At 43.2% G+C, this 24,451-nt stretch overlaps 1 protein-coding gene across 5 annotated transcripts in view; it reads right to left on the bottom strand.

Annotated features, from left to right (window-relative positions):
- The window catches only part of UBR4 (ubiquitin protein ligase E3 component n-recognin 4), a 138,178-nt gene that overhangs the window by 86,062 nt on the left and 27,665 nt on the right, over window positions 1-24,451 (bottom strand). For all 5 annotated transcript variants that reach the window (XM_044237286.1, XM_044237285.1, XM_044237288.1 and 2 more), the window contains exons 18-34: window positions 19,221-19,390; window positions 17,470-17,752; window positions 16,499-16,634; window positions 15,466-15,545; window positions 14,693-14,821; window positions 12,851-13,033; window positions 12,576-12,698; window positions 12,257-12,486; window positions 9,922-10,043; window positions 7,829-7,926; window positions 6,366-6,523; window positions 5,426-5,635; window positions 3,854-3,955; window positions 3,450-3,550; window positions 3,009-3,207; window positions 2,427-2,615; window positions 1,521-1,584 (exon numbers count right to left, since the gene is read on the bottom strand). In XM_044237286.1, the coding sequence (XP_044093221.1) occupies window positions 1,521-1,584; window positions 2,427-2,615; window positions 3,009-3,207; window positions 3,450-3,550; window positions 3,854-3,955; window positions 5,426-5,635; window positions 6,366-6,523; window positions 7,829-7,926; window positions 9,922-10,043; window positions 12,257-12,486; window positions 12,576-12,698; window positions 12,851-13,033; window positions 14,693-14,821; window positions 15,466-15,545; window positions 16,499-16,634; window positions 17,470-17,752; window positions 19,221-19,390 (2,577 nt within the window). The remainder of the gene's footprint in view (window positions 1-1,520; window positions 1,585-2,426; window positions 2,616-3,008; window positions 3,208-3,449; window positions 3,551-3,853; window positions 3,956-5,425; window positions 5,636-6,365; window positions 6,524-7,828; window positions 7,927-9,921; window positions 10,044-12,256; window positions 12,487-12,575; window positions 12,699-12,850; window positions 13,034-14,692; window positions 14,822-15,465; window positions 15,546-16,498; window positions 16,635-17,469; window positions 17,753-19,220; window positions 19,391-24,451) is intronic.

Below are 24,451 nucleotides of genomic sequence, written 5' to 3' on the forward strand. Positions count from 1 at the left end.
TTCAATTCTCTATATTTGATTACTGTATACTATGTTTTCTCAAACTCTTCCCAATAAAGCTCAAGATCAGAGAGACATGGTATAAAAGCAGAACAAAAAACAGGCTTTAATTATCTATTTCCTCAGCTCTGAATACTGTGACCACATGCAGCCAGTCAACACACTGTACTGAATTAATGTACTGAACACTGTACTGAATTCATTCTTAAGCAGGAAGATAACTCTCTACAAAATGTCTTACACCTTAATAGGAGGTAAAATTGAAATAAGAAAAGCAAAGTAAAAAGAAAAAAAAGAAAAACAAAATAAAACTGGAGGCGAAAATCATTCAAAAAAAGACAACCAGTACAGAGAACAGAATGGTAGTTGCCAGAGACAGGAGTAGGGGGTGGGTGGAGAATGGATGAAGGACGTTCAAAAGATAGAATCATCCAGTTATGAAATAAACAGTCACAGGGATATAATGCACATACAGTGAGGACCATACTTAACAATATACTGTACTGCATATCTGTAAAGTAAGAGAGTAGATCTTAGAAGTTCTCATTATAAGAAAAAAACATTTCGAGCTATGTATGGAGAGAAATGTTAACTAGCCTTATTATGATGATCACTTCACAACCTACACAAACATCGAATCATTATGCTGTACACCTGAAAATAATATAGCATTACATATCAAGGACACCTCAATTTTAAAAAAGCCTAGATTAAAAGTATGAATGGGCTCTCATTGCTTTTTACCTACAAATAACATTTTTTTAACCATTAGTGAAAGACATTTACATTACTGGGTTTTAAATTAATGTAGTAAGGGAGGAACAGCTTCAGAAATCAAGCAAAAAGTTTTCCAACAAACCACAGCCAGTAGCTCATGTTTGACTAAAATTCCAGCAGCCTGGCATCAAGGCCTCAGATTTCTAAGTCCCTTCCCTCTGCAATCTGACAATTCAGAGCTGAGAGGCAAAAGACTAGCAAGGAAGGAAGGAGACATGAATGGTACAGTGCTGGGTCTCAGAAGCCACTTAGCTGCTCTTAGCCACCTATGTCAGGTTCATGGTGGGGCAAGGTGGGAGAAAAGAATGCCTGTATGCATGATTTCTGTCAGTTTAAAACCTTTCTCGCAGCAGTGACCTGAACTTTCAAGTAAATTAAACGATTCTAGTAAGTAGACTAGAGCTGAGAACGCAGTCAGTAACCTACTCAGATCACACAGTTCCAATGCAGGAGGAGGGAACAATTTTCTACAGCATACCAATGTCTAAAAAATAGCAAGAATTCACTAGGCTTTAAGAAGGATTCAGTGGATGTTTTGTTTACCCTGTTATTTCCCCCCATCACTCCTCATGATCCAGCAGAAGGCCGAGGAGGGCAGGCAGTTCACGGTACACACACGCCCAAGGCTTTGAAATTGTAGGCAGGCTGGCCAGGGCCAGAAGCCAGTCAAGAGAAGAGCCTTCTACATGACCACAAAGAAAAATCATCACTCCCTAACTGCTGTCACGCTGCACTTCGCTTACCTTTCCATGCATTACATTGGCATTCAGTTTTTCCACCACATTCTTCTGTGATAGGTATTTCTTGCTGTCCCAAAGGAAAAAAAAGGAGAGGCAGAGGAGGCACAAAAATCACCCAAGGAACTAAACAAAAGGAAGCAGTTTCATGAACCCTGCATCAATTTGTGACACTGGGACGCAAAGGCATTCTTAGAAAACACCAAGGTGTGGGGTGCTCTGATCTTAGGTGTGGTGGGGCACTCTGGTCTTATCACTGACACTTGATACAATTTTCCTTAGACTTCTCCTAGGAATAATGAAGAGGAATCCCTACTAAGAATGTAGACTGAGTCTCAAATGAACACTTACAAACTACTCCCTCAATCCCCAATGAAAAGGTAGAGACGGGACACCTGGGTGGCTCAGTGGGTTAAGCCTCTACCTTCCGCTTGGGTCATGATCTCAGGGTCCTGGGATCGAGCCCTGCATCAGCAGGGAGCCTGCTTCTCCCCCTCCTCCCCTCTGCCTGCTTCTGGGCCTACTTGTGATCTCTGTCAAACAAATAAATAAAATCTTTAAAAAAAAAACCAAAACAGGGGCGCCTGGGTGGCTCAGTGGGTTGAGCCGCTGCCTTCGGCTCAGGTCATGATCTCAGGATCCTGGGATCGAGTCCCGCATCGGGCTCTCTGCTCGGCAGGGAGCCTGCTTCCTCCTCTCTCTCTCTGCCTGCCTCTCTGCCTACTTGTAATCTCTCTCTGTCAAATAAATAAATAAAATCTTTAAAAAAAAAAAAAAAAAACCAAAACAGGTAGATACTTAAGTTCTTTCATACTCACTCCAACCTACAAATAACTTGCAATTCATTATCCCCCTTTTTTCTAAGAGCAATGCTGGGCCTATAGATGGGCCCCTCCAATTTCAGCATCTTACCATCTACTCAGCCAGTCCACAGCAGCATTGTGAAGCTGAAGATGGCCAGCACCTTGACCTGCACTGGCCAGGGTGGCCATCACAACCATGAGTTCAGGGAAACCAGTCCCATCACCATTGGCCAACATCTCTGTCGCCATGGGGATCAGGGTGCCTAGAAGCACAGCACACACACCTTCCCCAACTTGGCTGGTAGACAAGAAACCGCAGATTAGTAAGTAAACAACAGGAATCTGACTATACTTCTAAATTTATAAAAGTAAGAGATGTTGAAAATTAAACATTCAACACATGACACTCCCCATCCCCTTCCTCCCCACTCCACATATATGCACCCAGTTTTGGACTTCAGCTATGAGAGCACAGAACAGTCACCCATCTGACAACTAACAGGCCCAGTCACTGCAGAAGTTTTTCCACAGGAGAAATTAAGGAGCTCTACTAGATTCCTTCGTCGACTGCAGGAGCTCCTGAATTGCTCAAAACGCTACAGACCAATGCCTGAAGGGAAGAATGCAGCAAATGCTCCAAACATTCACCTGGGGCCCTTAGGGACTTATGACCCAAATGCATTTGTTCTACCTGTTTTCCCGAACAATGTACGTAGTCAACAGCTGCAACAGCTGCCGGTTCTCCTGAATCACATCCAGCTGGTCAGAGTCTTTGGGGGGCGACGCAGTCATGCGGGTGAGCCAGGCCTGGAGGCGCACTGGCTCCACACAAGCCAGCTGTGCCAGAGAGCCACAGAGATGCAGGAGGCTCGGGTTAGGGCTCTTCTCAGCTAGGGACAGACCGAGAGGCTACGGTCAGTGAAGGAGGGTGAGGGACAGGAGGGAAGGTGCCGACTGGGAGCCAGGAAAGGGGGAAAGAAAGGCTTTGAGCAAGTTTTCAACTTCCTTCCCAACTTCCTTGCAGGGATTCTCTGCACTTGTTACTCGGTAGTTATACTTGGGCAGAATATATGCACAGTATTAGCTGGACATCAAAGTTCCCATAAGAAGATTACTAAAAGCTGTCACTCACTCAGCTGGAAGAGTTTGGTGAAGAATTTCAGAACTCGGTTACAGAATTTAGCAGAGAGGTTCTCATTGGCTGTCGCCATCATGATCTGCACGAGTTCTCCACTGGGAGGCAGAAGGGGGGAAAAGGGGAGAATCACATTAAGCCTCATAAAAAAGACATCCGCTTCTATTTCTTCACAATGTCATCTCCCCTAGGGGAACTGGTCACTGGTCAGTCAACGACCCTAGTTTTTCATGAAGTCGACTCCTCATCATGATGTCACCCCTTCAACCTGAAGAATGAGCAACTAATCTAAGTCCTCCCCACAGTACAAATACCTAAAGCAGGCTTCAAGTGTTCCCTGAGGCAAAAAATACCTAAAACATTCAAAAAATGTTCACCGAGTAAAACAAAATACAGCTCACCTCTCAGAGAAAAATTCCTCCATAGCTTTACGAGCCTGGCTGCTTTCCAGTTGCTTTTCCAAATACTGGAGACATTCCTCCAAGATGGATTCATCTAGTCCACTGAGGATTAAAAAAAAAAATTACCAGAAATAAGGTCTGTTTCAATGTCTTCCTAATACTGATTTTTTAAAAATCCAAACTTTATGACTGAACTTCAAGAGCAACAGTCACTTTTTTTTTTTAAATAAAAAAAGCTTAGTGTAAGGGATGCCTGGGTGGCTCAGTCAGTTAAACGTCTGCCTTCGGCTCAGGTCATGATCCCAGGGTCCTGGGATCGACCCCCACACTGGGTTCCCTGCTCAGCGGGGAGCCTCCTTCTCCCTCACCCTCTACATGCTGCTCCCCCTGCTTGTGTTCTCCCTCTCTCTGTCAAATAAGTAAAGAAAATCTTTTTTAAAAAAATTTCAAAGATGGGCGCCTGGGTGGCTCAGTGGGTTAAGCCGCTGCCTTCGGCTTAGGTCATGATCCCAGGGTCCTGGGATCGAGTCCCGCATCGGGCTCTCCGCTGAGAGCCTGCTTTCCTCTCTCTCTGCCTGCCTCTCTGCCTACTTGTGATCGCTCTCTGTCAAATAAATAAATAAAATCTTTAAAAAAAAAAAAATTTCAGGGGCGCCTGGGTGGCTCAGTGGGTTAAGCCGCTGCCTTCGGCTCAGGTCATGATCTTAGGGTCCTGGGATCGAGTCCCACATCAGGCTCTCTGCTCAGCAGGGAGCCTGCTTCCCTTCCTCTCTCTCTGTCTGCCTCTCTGCCTACTTGTGATCTCTCGCTGTCAAATAAATAAATAAAATCTTTAAAAAAAAAAAAAATTTCAAAGCTTAGCATTAAGCCTGGCTACACAGGAGCTCAGTATATCTAACACATTAAACTATAACAAAACAAAAAAGTTCCTAAAACCTTAAAGAATGTAGTCAACAGCTTAGAGTTCAAAGAATCATTGCTACTGTTTCAAATTATAGAAAAAAAAAAAGGAAAGAAAGAAAAAGAAGTAGAGAGAAAGAGGAAGGAAGGAAGGGATGTACATTAGTACAGTTGTCAGTGGGATGAAGCTGCAACTTCCTCCACTGCTCTTGGGGGCCCACCCACATCGCTATGGCCTAAACCACCAAAGTCAAACGGTGGTGAGAGACCACCTGCCTAATTCCCCACCACCCATCTCAGAGGTACAGTTCCAAAAGTATTAGAAATTCTATGAAGCAAGAAAGAAAAAGAAATTTTATAAGGCTCCTCTGTACACTTCATTACATCAGGTACGGCGCTTGATAAGCATCTGCTCAATTACTTAAAGTTTCCAAATCTGAACCTTTAAGCCTTCCGCTTGCTCAGCATTGATTCCTAACGATTAATCATAAAAGCAGATTCCAAATAACCTTTCGTGTGTGTTCACAAGAACATAAAATGCACACAAGTACAGAACTTTCTGTTAAAAAGCACAATAAGCCATTAATTAAAGACACAGAGAAGCCAGTGCTGGGACATTCCGCTGCGAGCAGCAGGAGGCCATGGGAGCCTGACTGTCTCCATCAGGCTCACCTATTGGGATCTGCGTGATTGGCCAGGATGTTGTAACAGCCAGTGATCAGCTTCTCATACACTCGAGCCAAGAACTCCTCAGACTCTGCGGGGCCCAGGATGCGCTCGAGGGAGTTGCTACTGATCTCAGCGACACTCTCGGTGCTTGACTCCAAAAGAAGGGGAAGAAGGGTCCGAATTACCTGTGGCGGATTCATCTCATCGGACCAACTTCAGCAAAGAAAACAGAACCATGTTAGTGAATAAACTCCCCCCACAAAGGTGCAAAGGCAAGTATAGGGCAACTCAATCATTTACTGAGACAGGAGGACTTTTATTCCCGTCTTTTTTCCCCTGATAGTTATTTTTTTACATAGGTATAATCATACAACTTCATAATTTCATTTTTTGTGATTATATCAGAAACAAAACCATTTTCACACATAAACCACATTTAATAAAATGTTAAACAATATAAGATGCATTTTCCAGTATTCAGAAAAGAAAATCAACCCCTCCCAGACAACTTTCACAGGACTGCCTGGAACCTGGATCACGGTGAAGGCAATGTGATCGAGGCTTTCACCCAGGCCCTATGTACAGGCAGCCAAAGCAGTACCTCCACTGGCTTGCCCCAGGCCCCATAGGAGGAGAAGCTCACTCCCATGAGGATTCTGGAGATGCAGGATTTGACATACATCACTGCCACCTTAAAACTCCAACCCAAAGCACCTCAAAATTATGGTATGATTTAAAGCCTGCATGGTCTGTCCTGCCAGAGGGAAGGAAGTATTCTGCTACATCACATTCTAGGTCACTGCTCACACTCCACTCGGAAACCAGACTCTCTTTGCTACAGAAGGGCACAGGGAAGCATGATCACTGATGACACTCCATCTTCATTTAGCTACGAAGGAACACAGGACCAGAGAGCACGCAGGACTCCATAGTAGCTACTCACACAATAAGATCTCCGGTCAGCCTGACCAGTGAGAGGAGAGTGTGCTTCAGGGAAGCAGCCAGGGGCAGACTTTGGCCACAAAGAGTCCCCAAGTGAGCAGCCTGCACAGCACTGATGTAACTCTCTGAAGGGATGGTGTCGTTAGCAAAGGCATTGCGCTGAAAGGAAGCAAAACAGACATGAATGGACAGACCATCTATCTACACAGGATGAAATTCTCACATGGGGGGAAAAGAACCAACTGGCATAAACTAATACCCCATTGAGGTTTCTTCTAGACAATGGCTCTACTCAGTATACACTATTACTCATCCTGGGAAGGAAAGCGGGGTGAAGCAAAGGAAGCAGTTAAACAAATTTTAACTAGTACAAAGGTAACGCAAAATTTAAAAAGTTAAGGGGCACCTGGGTCGCTCAGTTGGTTGAGTGTCCAACAGCTCAGGTCATGATCTCAGGGTCATGAGATCCAGCCCCATGTCGGGCTCTGCACTGGGCATGGAACCTGCTTAAGATTCTCTCTCTCGGGCATGTGGGGGCTCTGTCAGCTGAGCATCAACTCTTGGTTTCGGCTCAGCTCATTAGATCTTATTAGGGTCATGGAATAGAGCCGCATCAGGCTCCAAACGCAGCGGGGAAATCTGCTTAAGCTTCTTTCTCTCTCCCTTTGCCCCTCCCCTCCCTCCACCTCTTTAAAAAAAAAAAGCTAATAAGTGAAAACATTAGTACAAAGTTAAGATACCCAATATCAGTTTTCAAATAATTATAATATATTTTACTTAACACTAAAACTACTATCTCTAATAATTAAGAAGGATGCATATTTTGCAAAGCATCAGAGCCTCCATTAAAATATCTTCATTATCCTTCTACTACAGCTCTGGGTGATGTAAATAGAGCTCATGATTATAAAGCAGGGATAACAAGATTATAATACTTGACTCTCCCGAAGAACTATAGCAAGGGAATAATCTATTAATAGAGGTAACTTGGACAGAGCAGACACAAAGGTCAAGTAAACTGATAGGAGACTCCACAGTCTTCTAACAGCCTCCAGAACCTGAAAGCTACCCTAGAAAACTCTGACAAAAGGAGAAGGTTCCTGACATTTTTCCTAAAAAGATAATGAAAACAGCTCACATTTACTGAGAATTCAGGAGCCAAAGACTGTACCAGGTACCTCAGATTTAATACAATTAATCTTCACATCCCAGTATTAAGAAGAGAAGGAAATGGAGACCCCGAGTAATAAAACAGCGGTCTTACAACGCACTAACACAGATTTCTTAACAAAACAACCACTTAAGTACCATTTGGGTAAATCAAGCCTTTGATTATCGATTCAGCCATAGTAAATACACTGCAGTATACCAAGGCCTCTTGGCAGGTAATTTCAGCCTAAGGAATAAGAACAGAGCACAGAACGGCTAGCGCTCCGCACATCTACTGTGAGAGCAGACACTCACCCAGGATCCAATGTTGGGAAACTCGTTGGTGTTGATGTTGTTCCAGGATTCACACACAGCCTGCACCCAGGATGGTAAATTCTGAACCAGCGTAGGACCTGGAGGCGACAAGAAGGATGACGACTCATCACAAGGGAGAAGAATGACACATACTACTTTAAAGCCAAGCCCAAACACAGAAAGATACACCATTGCCCAAGCTGTCAGCATAATTACTAAGATCACTTAGATGGATCTTTCAATAGCAGTACTACATCCAAGAACTAGCTAATTGCTTAATAGCTAACAATGTCAATTATAAGGTTTTCATTTCCTATCATGTTCACTTTCTAATCTTGCAAGTAAAGGCAACAACTGAAAACAGAATGCAAAGTGGGAGCATGTGACTACAAGTCAGGCTAAGACCGCTACTCAGCATCTCCCACACCCTCCACCGATAGGTAGCACTTTGATCTCCTCTCAAGACAAATCTGAGGGCAAGGATTCTTTTTTTTTTTTTTTTAAGGTTTATTTATACATTTTAGAGAAAGGTGAGGGGCAAAGGAGAGGGAGAGAATCTCAAGCAGACTCTCCGCTGAGCACGGAGCCTGACACTGGCCTGATCCCACAACCCAGAGCCAAAATCAAGAGTCAGACACTTAACTGACTTTGCCACCAGGTACCCCTGAGGGCAAGGATTATTTTTTTTTTTTTAAGATTTTATTTATTTATTTATTTGACAGAGATCACAAGTAGGCAAGGGAGGCAGGCAGCAGAGAGAGAGGAGCAAGCAGGCTCCCCGCTGAGCAGGGAGCCCGATGCAGGGCTCGATCCCAGGACCCTGGGATCAACCTGAGCCGAAGGCAGAGGCTTAACCCACTGAGCCACCCAGGCAGAGGGCAAGGATTCTTAATGCACATCAAGAACAGCATTCTAGGGGCGCCTGGGTGGCTCAGTGGGTTAAAGCCTCTGCCTTCAGCTCAGGTCATGATCCCAGGGTCCTGGGATCGAGCCCCATGTTGGGCTCTCTGCTCGGCAGGGAGTCTGCTTCCCCCTCTCTCTCTGCCTGCCTCTCTGTCTTCTTGTGATCTCTGTCAAATAAATAAATAAAATCTTTAAAAAAAAAAAAAGAACAGCATTCTAGGGGCACCTGGGTAGTTCAGTCAGTTAAGCATCTACCTTCAGCTCAGATAATGATCCCTGGGTCCTGGGATTGAGCCCCATGTCAGGCTCCCTGTTCAGTGGGGAGCCTGCTTCACCCTCTCCCTCTGTTGCTCTCCCTGCTGTGCCCTCTGCCAAATAACTAAATAAAATCTAAAACAAAAACAAAAACAAAAAACGCCAGCATTCCATGAAGTAGGAGAATTTAATTTCCGAAAGTGTGACTACCTGAACACTGAAAGGGTATTTTAACACTTGCAATTCAGGAAAATACAAACTGTTATAAATCGAGACTATAATGACTGCTCTTAACTCCAGTCCTCCTCAGGCCCTTTTGCTTCCCCATCCTCCATTTCTACCAGATCATTCCTAACACAGGGAAGAGGTTTGCCCAACACAAAGCAGCAGCTTGCCAGTCTTCCTCATCTCCACAAATGAAACGGAGAACACAGGCTAATGCTTTAGAACCAAATGGCTTTGGGTTGGATCCCAGCCGCCACATCCTGCAAGATGTAGGATCTTGGGCAAATTAACTTCTCTAAGACTTTGTCTCCTATGGAGTTAAAAGGGAAAACTAACATTTCATAAAGATCCCAAGAAGAGTGACAGAGATAAATCTATGTCAACTTTCAACATACAGAAAGGTTCCAGTTAAGTGGTAAACGTCAATAAACAGTTAGAGAAGTGGTAGGACTAGTCCTACTAGTGGTAAAGGCATTTCAAAAGCACATTCAGGGGCGCCTGGGTGGCTCAGTGGGTTAAAGCCTCTGCCTTCGGCTCAGGTCATGATCCCAGGGTCCTGGGATCGAGCCCCACATTGGGCTCTCTGCTCAGCAGGGAGCCTGCTTCCTCCTCCCTCTCTCTCTGCCTGCCTCTGTGCCTACTTGTGATCTCTATCTGTCAAATAAAATAAATAAAATCTTTAAAAAAAAAAAAAAAGTACATTCACTTACCCAGAGTGTTCGCCTTGCACCTACTAGAGCCAATAGCCAAAACAGCAGCAAAACCATGCAGTTTCTCCTGGGAAGGTTTTTCAGTGGATCCTTCTTCATTAAAGTTCTGTAGCAAATAGGCTCTGAGAAAACAAACAGGGGATACATGAAAGCTGAAGAATCTACTCCCATCACGGTTAGAAGAAACTGCCCTAGACAAACTGAAACACCTGCACCTCTGTTAAATGTAGTTTACAGTCCCTGCCCCTTTGTGATCTTGTAAAAATTCCAAGGGGCAGCTGTCTTCCAAAGAACATCCCATCCTCTGAAATGTTCCCAAAACACAATTCCAGGACAAATGAGCTTGGCAAACATTGAACACTATCTACCCACCTCCCCCTGGCCCTGAAAGATGGGCTGTGTATATACTGCAGGATCTGAGAAGTACGGTTCACCTTTGAATAACAGGAATTTTAACTGCGCAGATCCACTTATATGCCTATTTTTGTCAGTAAATAAAATATAAGACTGTGGGGGCACCTGGGTGACTCAGTGGGTTAAAGCTTCTGCCTTCGGCTTCCTGGGATCGAGCCCCACATCGGGCTCCCTGCTTCCTCTCTCTCTCTCTCTCTCTCTCTCTGCCTACTTGTGATCTACATCAAATAAATAAAGTATATAATAAATAAATAAATAAAGTATATAATACTGTGAACATATTCTGTCTTCTTTACGATGTTCCTAATAGCATTTTCTTTGCACTAGCGTAATTCTAGGAATACATGATATAATACATAAATATACAAAATATGTGCCAACAGACTCTTTGTTATCAATAAACAATCACTGCAATTCAGGAAAACACAAACAGCTATAAATTTAGAGGGTTACTACCGCCCTTAACTCCAGTTCTACTCAAGTCCTTTCACTTCCCCATCCGGTCAATAGTAGGCTATCAATAGTAGTTTTGGGGGAAATAAAAGTTCTATGCACATTTCCAACTGCACAGGGGAACTGGTGCCTCCAGCCCCACGGTGTTCGAGGTCAACTGTACTATACTTTTTCAAAAGCAGTTCAACCATTACTTACTCAAGACTTCCCAAACTCACTTGCCAGGAATATTTACTCACAGCTTAGTGCACAAAAGAGTTGGCCTAATGGTCCAGATTGGAGCCTAGAAGCTCTCAGAGGGCAGGGACTTGCTCAGCTTTGCTACTGCCATACCCCACCTCCTTGCCCCTGTCAGCACCTAGAGAAGTCCTTGACACACAGCAAGCACTCCCATTTGCTCTTCATACCTACTGCTTGTAGGTCGTCAAGAACTGTGCCTCCAACAACAGGCCTCAATCTACTTATTGCAAGACATTCAAACTTAGGCATTAATTAAGCTTCACAAGGATCCAAGTCCCTTTTAGCATAAAAGCTCCACAGAGCAGGAGTGGTTCAGTGCGTTAAGCCTCTGCCTTCGGTTCAGGTCATGATCTCAGGGTCCTGGGATCAAGCCCTGAATTGGCTCTCTGGTCAGCAGGAAGCCTGTTTCCCCCTCTCTCTCTGCCTCCCTCTCTCTCTCTCTGTCAAATAAATAAACAAAATCTTAAAAAAAAAAAAGGCTCCACAGAGCAGGAGCTGAACGGTGAAACTCCACTGGGACCAGAGAAAGTAAATAAGTATAAAGGGACCCAGTAAGAACAGCTATGTGGGGTAGCCACATCTTGACTACGGTGTGCTAATGTCATGTGGCAAGTCAGACCCAGTTTTACCAGTTCATCCTATGTAAAAAAAGCCAGAAATCTTATTTTGTGAATAAACTCCCCACCTGCATACAGTGGAAGTAGATTAAACATCATGCGGAGCTAGTTCTACAGGGGATGAAATTTGCAACGTGTATTATTTTGGAAAAGACTGGATTTCAAAACACTCCCTGACTCATTACAAAATTTGTTTCTCTACCTATATGAAATTGAAAGAGCATTTAAAGCTTCATCTTAGTGCATGACAAAAATGACATGTTTGGGAAAATTTCATTATCTTTCCTTGTATCCTACAAGTAAAATGCTAGAAAATATTTAAAGGTTCACAGAAATCAAACAACTTCTTGACTCTTCCTGAACTATTTGAAAATTCTCTCATCAGACATCCCTTTCTTTATATTAGAGAAAAAAACATTTTACTGAGAGGGAAAAAAACCTTAGGCTGACAAAAAGGAAATAACGTAAGATTCTGAGTTATTAAGGATCTGCACAGTACGTAGAACCACTAAGTTCAAATTGAAGAGTTTTCAGGCTTCTAAAGAAAAATAAACCACCCAAGAATCTAAACTCCCCATTTCCGACATCTGTGGTCAGGCAGCCCATCGCACCTAGTGAACGATGCGTAGGTGTCAATGAGTTGTAGCGTGGCTGGAAGGAGGTTCTTGGTGATCTCAGATGACTTATGAGGATCCGTCTCGGCAGCCATCTTGGAAAAATGCTCATCCAGGGAGACCTGGACCTTGGAAATGGCAGCATCAAGGGTGTAGATGGACTGCAGACTTGGAATTTCATGGAGTTGCAAAATGGTGGTACAGTCGATGCTACAGAATGATGAGATCTTCAAAAGTACCCAAGATATTAATTAGCTGTGGCAAAGGGCTACGGCAGAAGCTAAATCCTGGCATTATGGACCCAAAACGAACATACCTGTCGAGCGAAGTATTCCTCTACAATTTCAACGTCATATTTCACTGAGCTGCATTTGGTGGATGCAAGTTCTAGGAGAGAACCAGCATGTTCTGCCTTCATTCCCTGTTTGATAAGGTGATCCTGTTTGGACAGCAAGAAAAAGTGCTCAGGAGATTAATACAGAGAGAGTCTAAAGCTTTCATTACTCTTAAAAACTGACAAGTTCCCACAAGCACAGAACATGGTGGCTTTGGTCACCCCTCAGCAGAAAGCCGTATGTGACACCGTTGTACCTTTATCCAGTTGACATAGGAGCTGATACGGAGGCGGGAAGACCAGCGCAGGGTGTGTAAGATGTCACATTCACTCATCTCAGGTGAGTTCATGGCCAGCTGATTCATGTAGGTCTTTGATGGTGGCAAAATCCCCAGGATCCTCCATAGTATCAAGAAGTAACACTGAAGGGCACAGGCCTCCTGGAAGAAGCAAAGAGACCAGTCACAGCAGTGGCACTTGGTATCGTGTCCTGAGCCTGCAGACAGCAAGAACCATTCCAAATACACTGCTTAGAGCAGACTGTGTGCAGTCCTGATCTTCAGCTCAGATCTGACTCACAAGTCTGGTCCACTCGTCTTTGACAGAGAATATATCTAATAACAAAGCAGAAAACAGGGCGCCTGGGTGGCTCAGTGGATTAAGCCTCTGCCTTCACCTCCAGTCACGGTCTCAGGGTGCTGGGATTAAGCCCCGCATCAGGCTCTCTGCTCAGCAGAGACAGTCGTTAACCGTCTGCCTTCAGCTCAGGTCATGATCCCAGGATTCTGGGATCAAGCCCCACATCGGGCTCCCTGCTCATTAGGAAGCCTGCTTCTCCCTCCCCACTCCCCGGCTTGTGTTGCCTCTCTCCCTGTCTCTTTCTCTCTCTCTGACAAATAAGTAAATATAATCTTAAAAAAATATATATCAACACGTGAAGATGCTAACAGAGACAGGAAGAAGGTGCCCCTACAGCAAAAGTGGAGCCCAGCAAATAACATTTTCCTTCTAGAATAAGTTCAAATCCTAATAAGTTCAAAACCCTAATAAACTTAAATCCTCTCTCTGTGCCTGCCTCTCTGCCTACTTGTGATCTCTGTCAAATAAATAAAAATCTTTAAAGGGGGGGGGCAGAAAATAATAACACACACACATAAGTAACTTGCTCCTCCTGTGCACATCTCACAGGCCAAAGTCACTGTTCTAAGACAACTCTGGCTCCCCAAGAATTTACCAAGTAACCAAAAGAGAGCAGATCATCCTGGCCAGCAACCCCATCATCAGATGTCCCTTTTTATGGCCTAAACTGCTCTTATGGCTTCTAGAGGTAGAGACATATTCATGGAATCACAGGAAAAAACACCAGTGGAAGACTTTCACTGTCACATATCGACCACCATTCACTGAAGGTCTGATACTTAGGTTGCCATTAACTCTCAAAGTCATATAGGTCCCTCAATGTAACAAAAAGAAAGGTAAAAATGGTTAAATTATCTCCAAAGTGAATATAACTACCCAAACGCATAAAAATACTGAACTATCAGGGCGCCTTGTGTGGCTCAGCTGGTTAAGCAGTCAGCTCAGGGCACAATCCCCGGGTCCTGGGATCAAGCCTCACATCTGGCTCCCTGCTCAGAGGGGAGCCTGGTTCTCATTCTGCCCATTCTGCTCCCTCCCCACTCGTGCTCACACCCAATCTCTCTCTCACTCTCTCTCGCAAATAAATAAAATCTTAAAAAAAAAAAAAAAAAAAAACCTTAAGCATCTATCAGTTCTGGAAACAGGTAGTTCAGTAACTGATTAGATCCCAAAAAGATATTTCTGATAGAACCACTACCCAATTATCACATTCTAAACTCTTTAAAAATCAGCCTGGGTAGGACGTCTGGGTGGCTCAGTCATTTAGTGTCTGCCCTCGGCTCAGATCACGACCCCAGGTCCTCACATCAGGCTCCCTAGTCAGCGAGGAGCCTGCTTCTCCCTCTCCCACTCCCCCTGCCTATGCTCCCTCTCTTGCTATCTCTCTGTCAAATAAATAAATAAATAAAATCTTAAAAAATAATCGTAATAATAATCAGCCTGGGCTTCAGTGGTCTTACCAGGGCCGTTACGTTCTTGTTTTCCTTTCTCCTGACGGTATCCAGTTGGGATCCAGCTGCAAGCAGGGATGTCAGGGCGGTGTAAAGCTCATCATACTTGACAAGCTTAGAGAAAAGAACATCACATGCCTAATATTGAGGGAAAAAAATATTTTTTCTTACTTTCTGAAATATATTGTCCACTACCCATCCATACCCTATCATTTAACCTCATGACTGGCAAAATACCTCATTCAAATTATAGGTACGAATTTCTCATTGCAGCAAGATTCCCACTCAGGGACCTCTCTCGGTTTATGGGCTATTACGAGCACAGAGGGCAGGCATTAGAATGAGGCAACTATTTTTGTCATTAAAAATATCTAGAAGGTGCCTGGGAGGCTCAGTCGTTAACTATCTACCTTCAGCTCAGGTCACGCTCCCGGGATCCTGGGATCGAGCCCCACTCCAGGTTCCCTGCTCAGCAGGAAGCCTGGCTCTCTCTCCCCACTCCCCCGCTTGTGTTGCCTTTCTCCCCACCTCTCTCTGAAAAATAAATAAAATCTTAAAAAATATATCTACACATGAAGATGCTAGAGACAGGAAGAAGGTGCCCCTACAGCGAAAGTGGAGCCCGGCAAATAACATTTTCCTTCTAGAATAAGTTCAAATCCTAATACAGGCCAAATTCCCTCATTACAAAAACCAAGTCATTCCCTTTTTCCCCTGACAGACTGATTTTGGTGGAAACCATCTGACCCACATGTAAAATGGGGTTTTAAAATTCCTGGTACCACAGAATCGAGTCGGTTCAAATCATCCTCTGAGGCTTCTGGGGACAGGACACAGTAGAATCTGGGTTGTGGGACAGCATCTGAAAAACAATGGGCTCATTAAAAGAATGGTTTCATTCTCAACTCTTCTTAACAAGTCTAAAATATAAAAACTAAGAAAACACTTTGGACACTTGAAGACACAAACAGCCTTGGCACTACTGACACCCAGGGCCACGTAACTGCTACAGTCCTGTGCAGGACAGGATGTTCAGCACCCTCCACTGTGACAACCAAAAAGGTCTCCAGACATTGCCAAGGGTCTGCACTGGGGGAGGGGCCCAATCATCCCTAGTTAAGAACCACTCCTCTAGAAGATAACAGAAGTGCTCTTACAATCACCTAGTTAATCATTAAAACTGGGTCTTCTACTAACTGCATTAAACTTAAATGCTGCCGTGCTCGCTTCGGCAGCACATATACTAAACTTAAATGCTGTCTCCCCAGTTTCAAAGGGACTAAGTAATAGATCCCAGTGATAGTAAATTCATACACAGGTTTGATGAGACTTTCCACAAAATACATTTAACAGCAACATGCCTCTGGATGAGCAAACACACACAAAAAATAAACACAAGAGGCACTTCATGAAAAGAATGGACAACGGCTCCTGAGAGACACCAGAGAGAAGGTCACGGCTCCCATTATTTTCTGAACAGTATCCCACCATGACCCGAAAAGATATTTAGCCTATGGGCTCAAACCATAGTCCTATGGAAAATTAAATGTAATCATTCAGAGCGGCAGGAATCCAAGTACTGTACTCTATGAGTAGACACACGAATTCCTAATTCTTACTCCTCAATGTTGTTTTGCCTTTTGTTTTTAAATCAATGTGGGATATGTGACAGTGTATTTCTAAAAATGTTTGAATCCCTTGGTATTTGCCACCTGTAGGGAACAGACTAAATCTTAAACAGTCTGTAAGCACCAAATTCAATCCCCTCAATGAAAACCAATGAGTCAGTGCCTTACGGACAATCTTCTTTCTGACCTGATGAAAAATGCTTAGACCAGTTTTCTTCTACTTCTTTGAACCCATGATAGAGAGGGGTGGTTGCCCGGCGGCTGTTGCTGTCCTGGGATCCATTTGCCCACCCAAAAGGAGGACTCAGCAAGTTATGCTGCACCTTTTAAAACACAAATACTCAAATTAAAAAAAGATACATAGCCACATTCCGCATCTCACTGCAGGTGTGATAACTAATCAATATATCAAAGCTGGGGAAACTCACAAACCAACATAATGTTTTGCTTTTTCTGTGACTTCTTTGGGGAGCATCTTTTTGCCAAAGTATGATGGGAACAGGGCTCAAGCAAACATTTTAGGAAATGCTGAAAAGTCCTTAACTGGCCATCCCACCCTCATGCTGGATCCCTACAACAGAAGAGTTCACTAATCCATAAAACTTACTGCTCATCCATCCTTCAACTGCTAACAAATATTCAAGAAGGGCAGATGAGCTGGACACCAGGTAAACTGGGTTAATTCAAAGGACACCTGTGAACAGAACCTATAATCCAATTTTCACAAAACCATCAAGTCAAATAACCTACATTTACTGCTCCTAGCTAGATACAAAGTGTGAGTGCACATACACAAGTCCAGAGGACTTCCTAAGGTTAATCATGAAGCTATCACAACAAATGCCTAAAACCTAAAGTCAGCAGGTCATTTTGCTTTGGACCATGGCAACTCAAGAAGAAAAACACAGGGCGCCTGGGTGGCTCAGTGGGTTAAGCCGCTGCCTTCGGCTCAGGTCATGATCTCAGGGTCCTGGGATCGAGTCCCGCATCGGGCTCTCTGCTCAGCAGGGGGCCTGCTTCCCTCTCTCTCTCTCTCTCTGCCTGCCTCTCCACCTACTTGTGATTTCTCTCTGTCAAAAAAATAAATAAAATCTTTAAAAAAAAAAAAGAAGAAGAAGAAGAAGAAGAAAAACACAAAAACAATGTGTTCGTCTATACCTGCTCAAACAGATACACAGGGGCTTTGGAGTACTGATGAAGCAAATAATCGAAGATCAGAAGGAGGCGAGCCAGGATGAGGGGCACAGAGCGCGCCTGAGCATCCATGTTGGCGCTCAGCTCCTGGATGATCTGCACGAAAAGGGTCAGGATGGCCCGCCGGCCTTTCTCAGTGAAGTTGTGGAAAATGAGGAGCAGCAGCTGCAGGTGCTCTACATTCAAGTCTTCTGTCTCGTTGGGCACCACCCCTTGCATGGCGTTCTGCTTCATTGTCGACAAAAACCTACCACAGAGAAAAGGAGAACGTGTCTGGTGGAGGAAGTCAGAACATCCCCAAGAGTTACAATGTCAAGGGCTGGAAGAGTTACCCCTTTTTAAACCCAGGCACTAATACAACAAATCAAGGAAGACAAAAATCTACATGTAAGAGAAGATTAAAAACTCAATCTTGGCTACAAAAAAGGTAAATTCGTGAACCATGAGAGACTATGGACTCTGAAAAACAATCTGAGGGTTTTGAAGGGGCAGGCGGTGGGAGGTTGGGGGAACCAGGTGGTGGGTATTGGAGAGGGCACGAATTCCATGGAGCACTGGGTCTGGTGCAAAAACAATGAATACTATTATGCTGAAAATAAATTTAAAAAAATTTTTTAATTTAAAAAAAAAAAAGGTAAATTCGGCCACAGAATAATTTTCCCTTCTCGACTGTGGCAATAGCATAAAAAACCCCTTCTGCCCCTTATAACCACAAAAAGAACCGTAAGCTCCCCCAAAAGGTGTCTCATTTTTTAATTAATAAACCTGGACAGTTTTATAAACTAGAAACTGTTCAATTAACTTTTCTCTGTAATTTGACTCAACAGCTTAATTCTTACTTTGAGAGTTTACACTACAGGTTAAAATCACTGCATGACAGCACTTAAAAAATAACTCAATGTACTAAAAAGCAATAAAAAATAAATTACACTATTCAGAGAATCTGTCAAAAGCTTTTATGCAAAAAAGGAATGAATAGAGCCAACTGTTTCCACTGCCTTTGGCTATTAGGAAAGAGATTTGTGTTTTAATACGGGTTTCCCTCACCCCCATTCCCCCTCCCCCTCCCCCACTCCCTGGCCTTTTTGCAAGATTCCATCAAGAAAAATACAGTGGGTCTTTGGCATTCAAGGAGGTTTATGATTTCTCAAATCCAGCATTAGAGCTATTTGATCATAGTATGGGGAAGAGAAAAGCAAAGCCTTTTAGGAAAACAAACTGCTTTGAAGACTCTTAACCATGTAAACAAAAATGGCAAATATAGGTCCATCTAAAGAGGATTTAGATGATTAATGTGAGCTTCCCCCAAGTAAAAAAATTCTTTAAAAGTTGTCCAAAAAAGACAAGTCACTCTGGTTTTCATGTTGAGAGCAAAATAACCAAAGATAGAATTGGCTTCCCCGTTTCGTCTTTCAAAAAATTAGGACAAAATTAAATTGGTTACATTCAGGATTCAGGTTCTGTCTCATAACTGCATCCATATCCCCCATGTGCTAAGGGATGATTTTGTTTCCAGACCACAGTGTAGGTATTTCTGCTTCTTAAATAGCGTATCTTCCCCCAACCCCATCAGAAACCTACTCCTCTGCCCTCACTATTGTACCGTTCTCATCACATACCTGTCTCAGAGCCCCGGGCTAACCACAAAGAAGTCAAACAGATTGTGAAAAAAGCACGTAACCACCTCTGCAGGGCTTCTCCTGGAATTCTCTTACCTGTCCCAAACTTTAAGGCATTCAGGGACATCGGGATCACCTTGAGCGCCGGCTTTATGTTGCCAGATGAGCAAAAGGCGTGAAAGCACAGAGAGGCTTTGAGGGTGAATGTACAAGGGCCAAGGGCCCTCAGAGAAAGGAGCTACTCCCAGCTGCTGCAACAGTGTGTTCTGCCAAGGAAGACATACAAGAAACCATTAGGAAAAAGACAACGAGGCCAAAGGTTACCCATGAGCCCTAAATGTTACTCTTTAATGCTGGAAGAGTATTTTTTTTTTTTAAGATTTTATTTATTTATTTGACAGAGATCACAAGTAGGCAGAGAGGCAGGCAGAGAGAAGAGGAAACAGGCTCCCCGCTGAGTAGAGCCAGATGCAGGGCTCGATCCTAGGACCCTGCGATCATGACCCGAGCCAAAGGCCGAGGCTTTAACCCACTGAGCCACCCAGGTGCCCCTGGAAGAGTTTTTTTTTTTTAAAGATTTTATTTATTTATTTGACAGACAAATATCACACGTAGGCAGAGAGGCAGGCAGAGAAAGAGAGGAGGAAACAGGCTCCCCGCTGAGCAGAGAGCCTGATGCAGGGCTCCATCCTAAGACCCTGGGATCATGACCTGAGCAGAAGGCAGAGGCTCTAACCCACTGAGCCACCCAGGTGCCCCCTGGAAGAGTATTTTAAAAAGCATGCAGAAATTCAGATTTAGACCTGGTTTGGAGAAAGGTCATTCACTCAACAAAGAAGAAAACTATAAAGGGAAAATTACTAATCTAACCCTGTTCACAACTATAGTTAGTTCAGACATGGGGTCCTAAAAAGGGGCGATGCACTGAGACAGCAGAATCTGGATGACTATCCAAACGGGCTGACAGTTTTTCTTTCACAACCAGTTATATACAAGTAACACTGGAAGGGGGAAGGTCCTGAAACTCACAGGTCCAGCCGCCTGTATTCCACAGCAGTATCAGCAGAGAAAGTCTGCCTCTTAAGATGTCAAGGCACCCAAATTAGTCAGGGTTGTCTTTGCCTCCAGTTGCACCATGTCTTTCAAATGAGCTTGACTTGCAGCTCAGTTATCTAAGCTGCAACTTATCTTCTCAAACACACAGACAAACTGAGCATGATGCCAATGGAAAACCAAAGGCCCGCTTTCTCACTTGGCTTCAGAAGACACAAATCATAGTTACCTCGGGATATAGGATAAATTTCTAAGTCTGTCAAATTAAATTATATTCTTATAAAACATCCCAGAGGACCCCACTCCTTGGAAATAATTATTCAAAATGTCACAGATATCAAGAGTTCATGGAGTGCCTGGGTGGCTCAGCTGGTTGAGCATCTGCCTCTGGCTCAGGTCATGATCCCAGAGTCTGAGGATCGAGGCCCGCATCAGGCTCTCTGCTCAGCGGGAAGTCTGCTTCTCTCGCCCCCCTTAACCTGGCTCGTGCACATTCTCTCTCTCTCTCTCAAATACATAAAATCTTTAAAAAAAAAAAAAAAAAGTAGTTCAAATGTACTGGGTAGCTATCACAGACTAAGCTCTGCACACACACCGTCCCACGAAATGCTCAGTTATAGTGTCAGGTGGGTATGTGCTCCATTTTACTGATGGGGGAAATAGAGCTCAGGGTGGTTTAAGAACATGACCTAAGACACATGATTCCCAAGTGTCCAAGCCAGGTTAATCTCAAAAATCTGCACTCTTAATCATTATGCTCCACACAGCCTTAAAGATTTTCTCAACTCCTAACTCAAGGAAATAATTCAAAAAAATTAACATGCCTGAGCTATATAAAAAATATTACCTGAAGCACTCCTGTAATAATAATAAAAAAAATTTTTCAGAAAAAAATCTAAGTGTTCACATCAAGAAAAATGCAGCCATAATAGTGGCAACTATAAAGACCAAGGAAAACAATATTTGAAGCAGTAAAATTTTAAAAAGCGGAAAAAAGAGATGTATCGATATTCTGATTTTAACTGCGAAACTGCAACTATACAGATAGGGACTAGAAAGAAAACAGAAAAATGTGCATCATGAATTTGGTGGAAGGATATGATGTTATAATGTTGATATATTTTTTAAGAGGATTTTTGGTTTTGTGTCAAGTTGTTTCAGGCCTCAGAGCCCTAAGAAATGAACAAACAGGGGCACCTGGGTGGCTCAGTGGGTTAAAGCCTCTGCCTTTGGCTCAGGTAATGATCTCAGCATCCTGGGATCCAGCCCCCCATCTGGCTCTCTGCTCAGCAGGGAGCCTGCTTCCTCCTCTCTCTCTGCCTGCCTCTCTGCCTACTTGTGATCTCTGTCTGTCAAATAAATAAATACAATCTTTAAAAAAAAAAAAGAAAGAAAGAAAGAAAAGAAATGAGCAAACATTCCTCAGAACCTGGTTTTCCCCATCCACTCCAACTCTCAGTAGCCCTAAGAGGAACTGACTTTCTAAGTAAAACTGAGCCATAGCAAACCCACAAAGGCCTGGCTTAAAGCGTTTTCCTCCAGCCCTTCGGGTGCCCTGTCCCCACCCCTGCTTAGTGCTGGCATACCAGGGTTTTCTTCCTCCACCCTCCTCATTCAGGTCCCATCTTCCAACCCTGTAACTGTTCTCATTACTTCAACAACTGCCTCTTAGTGCTTAATTCCCAAACTCCATTGTCAATGTTAATTTTGGGGGGCATTTTTTAATTTATTTGAAAGAGACAATAAGCATGAGTGGGAGGCAGAGACAGAGGGAAAAGAAGCAGACTCCCCGCTGAGCAGGAAGCCCAATGCAGGGCTCCATCCCAGGACCCCAAGACCATTTTCTGAGCCAAAGGCAGACGCTTAACCAAATGAATCACCCAAGGGCCCCTCCATCTTAATTTTTTAAGAACTAAATTTCAGATTCACATTTTCAACTACCTTCTAGATGTCTTCAACCCACTGGCACCTCAAAATGCCATCTTGCTTAAAATGATTTTTTTAATAGTAGTAGTCATAACTATTTTAACTAAAAACTTTGATAAAATGCACAATTCTTATACAAAACTCATATGTAATTCTTGTATACAAGAACATACAAACTGCTTTTCTCACTGGACTAAAAGGGCTATAAAATTCTCCATTCCAACAGAAAACAAGACAATCCCACGGTAACGCCACAGCTCATTGCCTCTAGCTTACTCCTTCATGAAGAGAAAGTTTTGCACTAAGCTGTACCGCACACTGGCTTCCAGATTGGCCGAACAAGCTGGATCCCCAACTTGTTTTTCAGAAACAAGAAAATGACACAATGCATCTCATGTAGCTCAAGAACCCAGAGGATCATTCTGAGCAAACATGCAGTAAATAAGCTATCCATGAGCGAAAAGAACCCGAGAGCTGACTCAAACCTAGGAGAGTGAGCTCCCTGCGAACTCAATATGGCTCTTTCTACCACCAAGCCAATTGTTCTTGCTGACATCCCCTTTCTATGAGACAACAGCACCCTTCTGGTCTCATTTGGGTTGAAAAGGCAGTATCTCAATACCTTCCTATCCATGTCCTTTACCCCATTCAAATAATTTCTCAAGATCTCTGCTGCAGGCCCTTTATCCATACCTTATCACCCCCTTTCCTCATGATCCCAAACTAATCCCAGTCATCTGGATTTCGACAATGCCTACAACACTACCTGGTATACAGAAGGTGTTCAATGAATACTCAGTGAATGGATAAGTGAACATATACCACCATGTAATATTAAATCATTATACTCCTATACGCAATAGTAATAAACATTAAGACATTAAATATGTTAATAAATATAACACGAATAACAGTAATAGTAACAAACTAATAAAGACAGCAGCTAATCTCTAGTAGGCACTAGTACTATGTGCCAGGTATGTTTATTTTACTTATCTCATGATAAAATAAAGTAACATAAAATTTACCACTTAAATCATTTTTAACTATACAGTTAAAGAGGCATTAAGCACATATATACTACGCAAACATCACTACCATCCATCTCCAGCACTTTTTTATTTTTCCCAACTGAAACCTATGCCCGTTAAACACTAACTCCCTGTGACACTGTGATACAATATTAATATTGTGATACAAGAAGAAATACTTATTTGGTCTTTGTCCCATTCCTGGCACAGAGCTCCTAAAATCTTGTCATTTCCTGCGGGGGTAAGAACATGTTTTGCTCTTCGTAATAAGCCCCTTTCAATATTACGTGTGTTTATGATAATGAGGCCCCTAAACAGCTTCAGGATGGGGGCTGGTTGCCAGAGGAACCAACCACATAATTAGAGGGCTGGATCCCCAACCTTTTAATTCTATCTCCAACCAGGGCTCGAGTTTGAGCTAATCACCAATGGCCAATAGAGCAAAATGCCAACGGAAAGCCAGACAAAGCCTGCTTTCTCATTTGGCTTCAGAAGACACAAATCATCTTAGTAGACTGCTCTATTAAACAAATTTGAAAGAAAAGAACAGAGAGGCCACGCCAACCAAGCACATGGCCTTTTGACAGAAAGTCCTCTTTCTGCTACATGTTCATAAATCATCTTCAATAAATAGGGTTCAATTTCTTCTGTAAGGAGAGAAAGCCTAGCAGTCTTACTAGCTCAGACCCAGTTTTTTATCACTCTGACAGATGAAGAAAATTTTTATGATGCAACTTACATTTGTTTTCTTTCAAAGACTGGGTGGGGTCCATTTCATTAACCTCCCTTAAAGGACACTGTGTATGTCTTGCAGCGCAAGTTAGACACCTTGGGTATATAACTTTGTATGCGGGGTGCCTAGGTGGCTCAGTCAGTTAAGCGTCCAACTCTTGGTTTCAACTCAGGTCATAATCTCAGGGCTCTGGGCTGTGCGTAAGGCTGGCTTAACATTCTCTCGCTACCCCTCCCTTTATTGCCTCTGCCCCAGTTCCATACACACGTTCTCTCTCTCTCTCTCTCTCCAAAAAAAAAAAAAAAAAAAAAAAAAAAGAACTTTGTACACGATTCCAGAGAAACAGTATCAATAGCAGGTAGTTAAATTACATTAACCATCCTTCACTTTCTTCCATGACAGCAATGAAATTTCAGGGAAGAATTTAAAGTCCCATGTTTGGAAATGGAATGAAGACGGAGGTTTGATAATTTGCTCTCCATAAAGTCAGTGATTATGGGAGGCCAAACTGCACGTCCACACAAAGTCTGGAATTATTTTTTAATTGCTAAGAGGGCAACATCATTACAGGAATCTTAAGAACT

Source organism: Neovison vison, chromosome 2 (assembly GCF_020171115.1).
Source record: "Neovison vison isolate M4711 chromosome 2, ASM_NN_V1, whole genome shotgun sequence".
Lineage (NCBI taxonomy): Eukaryota > Metazoa > Chordata > Mammalia > Carnivora > Mustelidae > Neogale > Neogale vison.